The sequence below is a fragment of the Hevea brasiliensis genome, chromosome 9 (genome assembly GCF_030052815.1).
Source record: "Hevea brasiliensis isolate MT/VB/25A 57/8 chromosome 9, ASM3005281v1, whole genome shotgun sequence".
Taxonomy (NCBI): domain Eukaryota; kingdom Viridiplantae; phylum Streptophyta; class Magnoliopsida; order Malpighiales; family Euphorbiaceae; genus Hevea; species Hevea brasiliensis.
Window position 1 is genome coordinate 2,750,280 of NC_079501.1, and position 13,753 is coordinate 2,764,032.

General features: G+C 30.7%; 1 protein-coding gene and 1 non-coding gene across 2 annotated transcripts; both read left to right on the plus strand.

Moving 5' to 3' along the window:
• The first annotated feature begins 9,406 nt into the window (after positions 1-9,406).
• LOC110649537 (bifunctional L-3-cyanoalanine synthase/cysteine synthase 1, mitochondrial) lies at positions 9,407-12,659 on the plus strand. Its single transcript, XM_021804131.2, has 10 exons — positions 9,407-9,674; positions 10,091-10,200; positions 10,294-10,351; positions 10,437-10,700; positions 10,798-10,935; positions 11,045-11,096; positions 11,414-11,493; positions 11,608-11,667; positions 12,028-12,108; positions 12,415-12,659. Exons 1-10 carry the CDS (start codon positions 9,513-9,515, stop codon positions 12,511-12,513), a joined length of 1,104 nt encoding a protein of 367 aa, XP_021659823.1. The 5' UTR covers positions 9,407-9,512; the 3' UTR covers positions 12,514-12,659.
• An 828-nt stretch (positions 12,660-13,487) lies between these two features.
• TRNAY-GUA (transfer RNA tyrosine (anticodon GUA)) lies at positions 13,488-13,575 on the plus strand. The gene is given in 2 exon segments: positions 13,488-13,524; positions 13,540-13,575. It is a non-coding gene; the product is annotated as a tRNA-Tyr (tRNA).
• The last annotated feature ends 178 nt before the right edge of the window (positions 13,576-13,753 follow it).

Here is a 13,753-nt window from a genome sequence, read left to right on the forward strand (position 1 = left end):
ATCTCATTCAAACAAATTTAAAAATTCAGATTTGAATCACATTCAAACAACTTCAAAAATTCAGATTTGAATCACATTCAAACATTTTTTAAAAAATCAGATTTGAATCACATTCAAACATTTTTAAAAAAATCAGATCTGAATTTTATTCAATCAATTTTAAAAAATCAGATTTAAATATGATTCAAACAACTTTAAAAATTCAGATTTGAATCACATTCAAACAACTTTTAAAATTCAGATTTGAATTACATTCAAACAATTTTTTAAAATTCTGATTTGAATCATAATTTAATTGTGTGATAAAAACTACTAATTAAACACTTTAATTAGTCAAAGAATAAGCCTTAGATCATACAACAATTGCAGAATTAAAAGCCAAACCTTAAACCACCCATGGAAGCCAAACCATGCGCACCATTGATGGTGTTTTTTCAAGCATGCCGCCAACTTGCTTTGCAACCAGCAATGAACTTTTGATCTCATGATCAAACACACAATTAAATCATATAATCAACAATCTAAATGGCAAATATAGTGGCTCGATACCAATTGAAGGCAGGCGTGAAAAACACAAGTTTATACCATTGAATTCAAAAATTTTCACCTAGGGTCACATGCATCATGCAAGATTTATTTTTATCTATTTGATTTCAATGATAAACAACATATTAAAACTCTTTTAATATGTTTTTGGATCTGTATTTGCCATTTAAGATTTTAAAATTAATCAGATTAATTTTATAACCCTAGATTAAATCAAGAACGATTACACTAACCTCTTGATGCACTGCAGCGTGTCTGCGCCTTTGAGATTCGTCTTGAGACACGGATGTTGTCCCTCTAGCTTGTCCACACCAAGAACACCTATGGCAGCCCTTGAACAGCTTCTAAAGCCTTTTCTATTAATTAGAAATTCAAGTTCTGCCTTTTAAGAGATTAGAGATGTAAACAGGACACTAGAAACAATTTCTAGTGTTCTTAATTCAAGAGATTGATGGCTAATCTCTTTGAATTGATAAGAGATGAAGAAGAAGAGATAAAAACCCTCAAAGTGGCGTGACAAAGGAGTGTGGCTGCTGGTTGTGTTTTATTTTCTCATAACAACACTTAAATAGCTAGGTTAACACATTAAACCCTCACCACATGTCACCCTTTGATTAGCTATAGGTTTAAGCGACCCAATCACATTGTGCCAAGTGTCAAACCTATATTTAATCTTGATTTTAATCATCTTATATGATTAAAAAACATTTGGCAAGCTTATGTGTTATGCCATATGTCACCATCTCATGGTGCCACGTGTCACACTGCAAAATGACCAAAATGCCCCTGTGTCTTAATTTTGAGTTCTTAACCCAAAATAATTATTTTCTTCTTCTAATTAATTTATATCAAATATAAATTAATTAATTAATCTCTATTAATTAATTTCTCATTAATTAAATTCATATTTAAACACTTTAAATATAAATTTAACTTATATTATACATCCAATAATCTAGATTTGGTTTCAAGTCATGCTAGGGACTTTGCAATCTAATTGCAAATCAAACCTATTTAATTAATCAATTTAAACTCTTTAATTAATTAATTAAATCATATTTAATTAGGTGATAACTTGTGTATGTGTGTGACTTACTAGGCTCATCACTAATTGGCAATGAGACATGATATCAACTCTTAATATCATCAGAACTCTTTCTTACCATAAATGATTTCTCTAAATCATTTTATGAACCTCATAGACCATGGTTAACACCTAGCATAGCATGCCATGGCCACCCAATTAGTAATAAGGTTTACCTTAAATGAACCTATAATCATATGTTACCATGCACTAGAATCTCTCTGTTACAAAATCCCAACTCAAGCTAGAGTCATGGTTTATGTCAAACTCCATTTGCTAAGAATAATATGTTCTCTTATAATTCCAGTTCTTGATTAAAAGATTATCTCAACATAAACTCTTATCTCAATAAATATATTTGTCATGGACAGGAACTTGAAACATCAAAAACAATTAAATGAACATAGGATTTTATCTCTATTTACTTAGAGGAACAGATTCCATCTTGATCAACACCTACCTCCATATATAACTAGTAGGAGCCAACACATGCCCATATACCCATACACAGTACAAGTATGAAAGCAGTATCAAACTCAAACTACCTATATACAAGATAATTGTGTTATCTCAGGTCTAAAGATTATATGCACTGATATGATTTATGACAAAACATTGACAAGAGTAAACTCCATGTGCTTGTCATAAGTGTCACTGGTTCGGCCTACTTATCATTTATAAGTGCCTATCATGTTTGTTATATGGCATGAGACTCACCATTCCATCTTATTTATATCTCATATAAATAACTTGGGAACAAACATGAATACAATCTTTCTGGATAAGTCATGTCCTTATTATGAAGTATCCTCGATTGTGAACCTATTTATGATACTTTGTGCTAGAAATATTGTCACTCATATTCTTAACAATTTAAGAATAATATTTCTAATAAAATATCAATGGACCTTTTCTATTACACATAAATATATTATGTAAACGGAAAAGTAGAAATGTCTTTTACTAATAAAAATATGTACAAGATACATACTAAATGATATGCTCTATGACATACTACTAACAGGTAACCCCTTTATAAAATGACTTGTGGGTTTTCAAAGGGCTATCAAGCTCTTTGTAGATCACTCTTCAATGGCCGAAAAGCAACAGATCAGTGAATCACCTATTCTACAAAATGGCCCCATTGAACGAAATCCAGGAGCTACAGTGGTTGTTTGCCATTTGTGGTTCAAAATTTTGGAATGGTATGGAAGGTTAGACTGAACTAATAAACCAATTTGATTCAATTTTGATTTTCATTTCAATTAAGTTTGAATTAATTCAATTATTCATTTTTTTTAATAAGTTATCAAATTAAATTAAATCAAATTAATTTTATTTTTGATATAATTTAAAATAAAAATATATATAATTTTAATTTTAATTAATCTGTGGTGAGAACTAACTAACCGGGTGTGATGGGATATGTCTAAACCAGCCACGTGCACTGAATCAGGCACGACACTTGCACTGCCCAGCTAACCAACCTGGTGCTTGCTGGCTACTGTGCTCTACATTGTAAAGGCAAGAGTTGACTGCTGATGGGATATTAGTTTATATGATTACTGTATTGATCATGGAGTAAACTATCAATCTGATTTTAATATTATTACTTCTTTTTAATAAATTATGGTTTAAATTAGTATTCTTTATGTAAGCATACCAAAAGAAATATGTCATCAGACATTGCCATTGATTCAATTAGATTCCACCTGTGTTCCCAGATCCAAATCTTGAGTGGAAGATACTTTCATTATTCAATAGGATTTGTAAAATTATTTAAGATGAAAATCTAATTTCTTATTAATTAATATTTGATTTCATTTAAAATATATATTTTTTATTTTTAATTATTAATATATCAGGTTATTATAGAAAAGCACATCATTAATAAGTGCTAATTTAATAGTATCAGAGTTATTTTCAATACTATAAAATTTTAAATTTACATATTAATTAAAGTGAATTATATTAAAAAAATATGAAAAAAATAGATATTCTTAATATGATTTAGACAAAAAGAAACTTAATATCAATGTATAAGTTGGCCTAATGATATCCTTAACCATAAATATTATATATAAATAGAAAAAAAGTAGGATTTTTAACCTAAGCGAAATTTATTATTTGGTAATTACATAGATATTACAATTTAATCTCTATATTTTAAAAATTAAACGATTTAATCTCTCAATTGTGCTTTTGTCAAAATTTAAAGTCATTTCGTTTAATAAAATTATTAGTGTAAGTGTAAATATTACTATTTTGGCTTTTGAGTTTGACTGATATTACGATTTAGTTTTTATATTTTAAAAATTAAACAATTTAGCCCTTCACTTATATTTTTTTTCAATTAAAATTAATTGTCAACAAATTAATTAATTCTTTTTATTTTATAAAAATAATTCAAGATAAATTTTAATAAGAACAAAGTTAATAAGAACAAAAAACAATTATAATAAATTTAGAAATTATAATGATTAAATCTTTTAATTTTCAAAATATAAGGACTGAGTAGTAATATCGATTAAAACCAGAGACCAAATAATAAATTTTTCTAAATTGAATAAATGATATATCTATCTTTTTATTTAAATTAATGACAATAATTAAAAAAATGATGAAAATATAAATGAGAACTAAATTATTCAATTTTTAAAATATAAAAACTAAATTATAATATTAATCAAAACCCAACAACCAAATAATAAATCACCCTTAAAGGCATAAAGTCAGAAACTAACGATAGGTTGAGAACTCTTTTTTTCTTAATAAACTTATGTGGTTATAGTTGATATTTAACTATTAACTTGGAGTGTGTCCTTGTCATTCACTAAATATTTTAATACTATATTATCAATCATTGAAAAATAAAAAGTTCTCGAAGGTGGCAGGTATTTTCTTTTGATAAATGGAGAATTTGTTTAATAATTGATATGTCACAACCCAACTTATGGGCCGAACCGGCATTAAAACCTGAGTCAACCTAAAGCCCCCGAGGCCCGTAGTAAGTCTAACTATTCACTAACCCAACTCTAAGGCCTATTTGAGCCCAATTTCAAGAAATCAACCGGACAGAGTCCGGCCATAAAATGGACATTTCAACGAGGAATTTTTTATTCACCCGACCTGTAAACACAATAAATACTCAATTGTGAAGCTCAGCTCACCCTCCACATACTCATATCAATATAAAAATAAATAGGAGCTCAGCTCCCTCATTCAGTCAATCAAACATGCATGTGATAATAATTTCACAGGTCCAAAATAACAATTTATATTACAGATCCAAATTAATTAAATATTTATAACACATGCGAAAATTTTAGAAGTTTATAGAATTACACAAACATGAATAGATGACATGCGAGGGAGAAAAGCAGGTTAACCTCAAAAATATCCTCCTGTGGCCTGGAAAAATATCGAATAGGAGTGAGCGTTCGACTCAGAGAGTAAAATGTCAATTTCAACCATAATCTCTATAACTATCTAAAGCTAATGCACCCTATAGAGTGAAATGCAACATCAGCAATAATTTCACATCATAGTAGCAAAAATGTAATTTGGAGCACTCACACACCCAGTAATATCAATCATAATATATGAGAGCTGATTCCCTATACAGCTCTCTTAAATCCAACCTGTGCCAGCGAAGAATTCAGCTCGGACTTCCACTTAATAACCAAATCGGGGTCCCAGCGAAGAACTCAAGCCGTGTCTACCCCGAAGGACCGGGTCCCAGCGAAGATCTCAAGCCGTGTCTACTCGTCCTATCCATAGTCCACACCACATCACACGCAAGCCAACGCACGCACACTGCTCCAAATTACCACAACAATATCCAAGGCACTTTAACAGTTATGAATGTAACATAAAACGTGCTTAGAGTTTAACTACATAGATACATACATATAAGTGATGCATGTGCATGCTTGAACATATAATAATAGTGAAATTACAATTTAAATTAATATTTTACTCACATACTTGACAGCGGTCACTGTGGCGGCTGGGCGAAGGAAAAAGGTTGTCCCAGCTCACCTGACAATTACATTACAATTATTTAATACAATTGACTCAATACAAATCAAGAAAAGACTAAATACGTCCTAAGTTATGCCGAAAATCTGGCAGAGTCTCCCCTATACCTAGGACCTACCCAACCTGCAAAAGGGCTCAAAACGCACTTCTATATTCACAATCCATATATCCACAACTCAATCATATCACACAGCCCCTCCTGGGCCCATCCAAACAGTCATCCATCACAATATATAAAATTTCAATTTAGTCATTATAATTGACTCTTTTTACAAAAACTACCCAAATGAACTCTAAAAATTCTTAAACTTTGCCCCGCTGTCCTTAGCAATATTACTAGGCTAATGCAAAAAGAATCATAATTTTCTGAGCTACCACAAATATTTTACGGATTTTTAATCTCGTTTAAGCACTAGAAAATTATGAAAAAGTAAGGTTCGGGTTTACCTATGTTGATTCCGACTTCAGAGACGCGCTCGGGACGTCTGACAATGGTGGGGTAGCCAAAACCTCAATCCAATTTTGAGACTTTTCTGGTAATCGGTCTGTCTGGCCGGAAATTCACAGACCCGGACAACTGTCGAATTTCCGCAAATTGAAGATAGCTACACGAGGGTTAGTACATAAATTTTACGAAATTTTCTAAGCTCATTTAATGCTCGGAAAAACACTACGAAGTTCCGTGGGACCCACCGAAAAACGGTGTCAGAAAAATTTGAAATTTATATCGCCACGAAGCTCTCGACGAGTGGAGCGCTCTGGTACTCTCGGTTTTATTGTGGGATTCACGGTTTGCGAGAAATCTAGCCCAAAAGTCAAATTGGGCTAAAATTTTAGAGGCAAAAATTGGACAAACCGCGTTCTTGGTGTTTATGGAAAGCTCTCGATGAGTAGATGGATTTAGACGCAAGATCCGGTCCGATTGGTGGCCGGATCGGCCGGATTTTGGCCGAGAAGTCGAAGCGGCGCGCTTGCGCTGCGTCGCCGCCGGGCGCTTTTTCGGCGTTCAGCGTGGCCGTGAGGCGGCTGGGACGGCGCTACCGGGCCGGGTGGCAGGGGAGGTGGCGGCGCGGCAAGGGGAGGAGGGAGGAGAGAGAAAACAGGAGAGAAAGAGAGAAACGTATGGACGCGCGCGGGGAGAAGAAAAATGAAGAAGAAGGGCCGGTCCGATCCGGTCCTGTTCAATTCGACCGGTTCGATTCAGAATACAAAATTTTAAATTTTTACTCTGCCTCGGGACCGAAACGAGGTCCAAAAATTTCGAAAAAAATTCCAGAAAACTCAAAAAAATTCGTAGACTCCAAATATATTTTTAGTTTTGTCACGTGGTCTTTAAATTAATTTTTAAAAATCATCAAAGTTTTATATTTTCAGGAAATCAGATCCGATTTCGAAAATCTGAAAAATTTCAAATAATTTCCTAAAATTTAAATAAAATTAAAACATCAATATTTACCCAAAAATAATAAATTTAAAAATTAGGGGTGTTACATGATACTTGCAAGTTGAATTCCATCCACATTAGGTAAATGTGCACATCTATGTATATATATATATATTTTTTTAAAATTAATAAATTTAAAAGATTGTAATTATAAAAAATTTCACTTAATTATGATTACTGTGCTCTACATTGTAAAGGCAAGAGTTGACTGCTAATGGGATATTAGTTTATATGATTACTGTATTGATCATGGAGTAAACTATCAATCTGGTTTTAATATTATTACTTCTTTTTAATAAATTATGGTTTAAATTAGTATTCTTTATGCAAGCATACCAAAAGAAATATGTAATCAGACATTGCCATTGATTCAATTAGATTCCACCTGTGTTCCCAGATCCAAATCTTGAGTGGAAGATACTTTCATTATTCAATAGGATTTGTAAAATTATTTAAGATGAAAATCTAATTTCTTATTAATTAATATTTGATTTCGTTTAAAATATTTTTTTATTTTTTATTTTTAATTATTAATATATCATGTTATTATAGAAAAATAGATCATTAATAAGTATTAATTTAATAATATCAGAGTTATTTTCAATACTATAAAATTTTAAATTTACATATTAATTAAAGTGAATTATATTAAAAAAATATGAAACTTAATATCAATGTATAAGTTGGCCTAATGATATCCTTAACCATAAATATTATATGTAAATAGAAAAAAAGTAGGATTTTTAACTTAAGCGAAATTTATTATTTGGTAATTACATAGATATTACAATTTAATATCTATATTTTAAAAATTAAACGATTTAATCTCTAAGTCGTGTTTCTGTCAAAATTTGAAGTCCTTTCATTTAATAAAATCATTAGTGTAAGTGAAAATATTATTATTTTGGCTCTTGAGGATGACTGATATTACGATTTAGTTTTTATATTTTAGAAATTAAACGATTTAGCCTTTCACTTATATTTTTCTTCAACTAAAATTAATTGTCAACAAATTAATTAATTCCTTTTATTTTATAAAAATAATTAAAGATAAATTTTAATAAAAACAATGTTAATAAGAAAAAAAATAATTATAATAAATTTAGAAATTATAATAATTAAATCATTAAATTTCAAAATATAAGAACTGAGTAGTAATATCGATCAAAACTAGAGACAAAATAATAAATTTTTTTAAATTAAATAAATAATATATTATCTTTTTACTTAAATTAACAATAATATTACAAAAAAATCATATTTTAATAAAAATATAAATAAAAACTAAATCATTCAATTTTTAAAATATAAAAAATAAATTATAATATCAACCAAAACCCAACAACCAAATAATAAATCACCCTTAACCGCATAAAGTCAGAAACTAACGTTGGTTGAGAACTCTTTTTCTGTTAATAAACTTATGTGGTTATAGTTGATATTTAACTATTAACTTGGAGTGTGCCCTTGTCATTCACTAAATATTTTAATACTATATTATCAATCATTGAAAAATAAATAGTTATTGTAGGTGGTAGGTATTTTCTCTTGATAAATGGGGAATTTGTTTGATAATTGATACTTGCAAGTTTAATTCCATCCAGATTAGGTAAATGTGCACATCTCTGTATATATATATATATATATATATATATATATATATATATATATATATATATATATATATATATATATATATATATATATTTCTTAGGTTGAGTTTAAATATTTTAAGTTCTTATTTTTTTTAAGTTTTTATATGTACTTTAAATTTGATCAAAATTAAAATTTATATATTTTTTAAAAATTCCAAACAATAGGTATTTGAACCAAATCTATAATTTCAAACCCATGAAGCCAAACACAAACTTAAATGAAATGTGCTTACAACACATCAAGATTCAAACCCAGATCATTGAGTTTCTATTATTGATTTGTTGGGATATTAAACAAAGCTATTTTCGAGTTCCCAGCCTTCTTTCCTCAAAATATTCTTTAATTTAATATAAAGAGAAAAAAAAAAAAGAAAACTAATGCAATTTTTATATAAACTTCATTGGTTGCATATAAAATTTTTTATATTCATAAAATTAATTTTAATTTCTTTTATATCCATACTTACTTCTCTCAATAATACAATTTTTTTAAATGATCAAGCTGAATTATCCCTTGACTGTTAGTTTTCCACAGCTTACAACAAAGCTCATCTGATTTTTTCTTCAAAACCCGCAAAATGCGCTTGTAGTTACTATTTTCCATGCGTATGACTCGGGACACTAACCTTATATAAACGTGTCCTAACGCTACCTTCTACTTACAGGGCTCTGTTATCATCTGCTTGCGGTTGCTGCTCTTGTAAGCTGTAATACCGTGAGTGTGAGTCTTAAGTTTCCATTAATGGCTACTCTTAGGAACTTGTTGAAGAAAAAATATTTAACGTCCAACGAGCTTCCTATAAGGAGGTTCTTCTCTTCCGAGGCTGTTGCTGAATCTCCCTCTTTTGCTCAAAAACTTCCCAATAATCTTCCTGGAACTAAAATCAAGCCTGAAGTTTCTCAAGTAACTCTCTCTCTGTCTCTCATTCGTCATTTCATTCTCTTCTTTCTACTTGGTCTTTCTGTTCGTCCTTTTTCTGAGTTTTTTTTAATCATTTCAATTTTGTCTGATGACCCTGTAAGTTGTGTATAATCCACCTTTGACGGAGATTGTAACAATAGTGTTCTACTTATTCCTGTTCTGCTTGTGAATAGTTTGATCTTTTATTTTGACTAGAACCTGCCTTGGAGAATTCAGTATCAGTATCTTTTTTGTTCTTTACTCTTGTTAATTTCTGATAAAGTGTTGCTTGAACCCAGATGCTACTCAAGATTTTCATGTGCACATATTGGTGATATGTTTGATGTTACAGATTTTCTTGAATCTTATGCTGTTCTGTTTTCTCACTTCTTTTTTTCCTTTTCCTTTCAATATATCAGCTTATTGGGAGAACTCCTCTTGTTTATCTTAACAAAGTGACCGAAGGATGTGGAGCCTTCATAGCCGTCAAGCAAGAGATGATGCAACCAACTGCCAGCATCAAAGACAGGTAGGTTTGATTATTAACTATCCACCATAGAATTCAAATAAAATCTAAAGAAATTTAAAATGAAATGATAAAAACCATTCATTTCTTGTACAGGCCGGCCTTTTCAATGATCAATGATGCAGAAAAGAAGAATTTAATCACTCCTGGAAAGGTTGCTCGACATGTTTTCCCCAGTCAACTATATTTGCATGTATATTCTTTTCGTTTATCTGACTTGTGTGCTTGTATTTTATTAGACGATCTTGATAGAGCCAACGTCTGGTAATATGGGGATTAGTATGGCTTTTATGGCAGCCATGAAAGGATACAAGATGATTCTAACCATGCCCTCTTACACCAGCTTGGAGAGAAGGGTAACTATGAGGGCATTTGGCGCTGAGCTAATTCTCACTGATCCCACCAAGGGAATGGGAGGAACAGTTAAGAAGGCACATGATCTTTTGGAATCCACACCAAATGCTTTCATGCTGCAACAATTTTCAAATCCTGCAAATACTAAGGTACATACTCTATTCGCATCACTTCACTTTTATTAAGTTTTTTGGTTTCTTGCTTGGTAAATGTTAGATTTATTTCTGACCTTAAAATGAAAAACAGATCCATTTTGAAACTACGGGTCCTGAAATTTGGGAGGATACACTTGGACAAGTTGACATCTTTGTGATGGGAATAGGCAGTGGAGGAACAGTCTCCGGTGTTGGACAGTACCTTAAATCACAAAATCCTAAAGTTAAGGTATGCACTATAAATTTCAACGGTTGATTTCACAGCAGGTCTACCATATACTGTCAGATATTTGGTTTATTTCTTCTAAAGTGTTTTAAACTTGTTTCTGTTGTGGTAGATATATGGAGTGGAGCCTGCTGAAAGTAATGTGCTGAATGGTGGTAAACCAGGTAAGAATCTTATAATTTTGTTTTCTTTATTCCCCTTTTATGGCTTTATTTCATATTTATTAAGAAAAGAATTTTGCAAAAAAAGAAATCTAAAGTCTTTTCTGCTATTTATAAATGATGAATAGTGGTTTTGTAATTCCAAAGCTAAACTTATTATCTTCTATTATAAACTTGGTAACCACAGAAAGAATTCAATGGAGGAACAAAAGACAGAAGGATATATTGATTCTGTGATTGTGAAATCTATTTTAAGTCCTCATTATCCTTTGCCTGGTTGGAGAAGTTGCTGCTTTTGATGTTCTGTTATTTTAAATTAGGTCCTCATCATATTACTGGAAACGGAGTTGGATTTAAACCAGACATATTGGACTTGGATGTAATGGAAAAAGTTCTTGAGGTAGGTATCACCATGAAGAAGGAAATATAAAGAGGGTAAAGAACTGAAATGAAAGCTATCTATAATGTTTGGGATCTGATGAGCCAAACTGACAGTGAAATGCTCAAATGACAGGTTAGCAGTGAAGATGCAGTGAAGATGGCCAGGAGGTTGGCACTGGAGGAGGGGCTTATGGTAATAACTTGAACAACAATTATAAATTACGTTAACTTGTTCGCAGATTGTTCTTTATATATATATATATATAAATATAATGCTATTTCTAAGTGAACTGAGCACGCTAATGCTATGTGAGATTTTCTATGAGCTGATTGGTTAAATAGGTGGTCAACTGCAACCACCTTTGTCAGTACATTTCACACAAACTGCAGTGTTTAATTAGTTTCTTGGATGTGAATTGAAAATGTATGAGCTTCAGCTTTATTTTCAAGTTCTCCATACTTGTAGTTATTAACTACATTGGCTTTAAGAAATGGGCAGCATAAAGCTTTTAATAGTTGTTTAAATCTTGATTCAATCTTCTGGTTCATGTAGGTGGGAATATCATCTGGAGCCAACACAGTTGCGGCACTTAGACTTGCTAGAATGCCAGAGAACGAAGGCAAACTCATTGTGGTAAGGACAACTTTTATCTTCCAAATCTATAAATTGAGAATAGAAATATTCAAATGCTTTACTAAAGAAAGTCAAGGAAAAAAGCTATGTTGCTCATTTCTTATTCTCTTTAAATAATGGGATTCATGTAAAAATGTAAGTGGGTACAACAAGTTAGCTTTTCCTACAATCATTAGCCTACATATATCTAAATTAATGGCTAAAGCTTACAACTTCACTAAAATAAGTAAATCCTTGTCATCACTGTATCTTAATTCCTTGGAATATAAATTCTCAGCACAAGTGACTGGCTGTTTTGAACTGCAGACTGTTCATCCAAGTTTCGGGGAGCGATACTTGACTTCTGTACTGTTTGAAGAACTCAGAAATGAGGCTGCAAATATGCAACCAGTTTCAGTTGACTAAGGCTTTCGAATGGAATGTTCAATAAATAATACTAAATCTCTAGTGTGCAATCGTTTGTTGACATCATGTTACTTGTAAGTTCTGTTGATTGAAAAACTATGCGTCCAGCAAATTTGTTGTGATAAAGCTTATTTGTCTGATAGAAATCCCATTTATGGCTTCAATTCCCACTTCCCTGACAGACTGTTTCAGGACATTTGTAGCAAACTAGCTAGTTCAGCAAAGCACACCCATCATAATAAACTGATACAAACTGTGTTATTCCAAAACAAGACAAAGTACCTGGTAGTACAAGCCCAAGAACATGAACTCTGAAACTTACAAAATGAGAACATATCAAGACTAATTATTTTCAGTGGAATCATGCTCCCAGGGCAATAATTTTTTCCAAGGATAAGGAGCAAACATTTTCTCCCATTTGACAAGTTTCAGGGTGCTGAATGGTTCAACTTGTATTATTAAGAAAAAAAATAAATTATAATTTAGCCCTTATATTTTCAAAATCAAGTAACCTAATTCTTGAAATTTGGCAAAACTTACAAAAAAATTTCTTTATTAAAATTTTCATCAAATTGACTGTTAACTATAATTAAAATACCAAAATAACCTTAACCTGATATATTTTTAATTAAATTGTATTATAAATACAAGTAGTCCTTTGATTTGAACTCTATAAATAAATAGTTCATCAATTTAAATTATTTTATTTATAATACAAAAACTGAGGGACTAAGTTATTTAAGGGAAAAAATATATAAAAGTTAATGGCATTTTAATAATATTTGCTATAATTAACAGTAAATTAGATAAAAAATAAAATGGAGGTTAAAATATAAATTTTATTTCAAATTCTATAGATTAAATTATTTGATTTTGAAAAACACTGTATTATAAGTTTTGACAAACTTAATTATAATTTATCCAAAATATAAAAACAATTATCTGTTAATTATAATTATTTTAGTGATCAATAACCGACCTTAGCTCAGTTGGTAGAGCGGAGGACTGTAGTTGCAGATGACTGTCATCCTTAGGTCGCTGGTTCGAATCCGGCAGGTCGGAAATTTTTTAATATATTTTAATAATAAAATTATTTAGCACTCGCTTTTCAATCACTTGTTATGTATTATTGTAAGTGTTTATGATATTATTTTATAATTAAATGCTCCACAAATTATGGGTAAATTACATTAATTTATTATCGTTTTGATTAAAAGTAAATTATTTTGGTAATCACATT

What these genes read in the sequence shown, in the direction of transcription:
- LOC110649537 (XM_021804131.2), top strand. Translation starts at nt 9,513, where the DNA reads ATGGCTACTCTTAGGAACTTGTTGAAGAAAAAATATTTAACGTCCAAC. An exon ending in CACAAAATCCTAAAGTTAAG is followed by an intron (nt 10,936 to 11,044) that starts GTATGCACTATA and finishes CTGTTGTGGTAG; the next exon opens with ATATATGGAGTGGAGCCTGC. An exon ending in ACGAAGGCAAACTCATTGTG is followed by an intron (nt 12,109 to 12,414) that starts GTAAGGACAACT and finishes TTTGAACTGCAG; the next exon opens with ACTGTTCATCCAAGTTTCGG.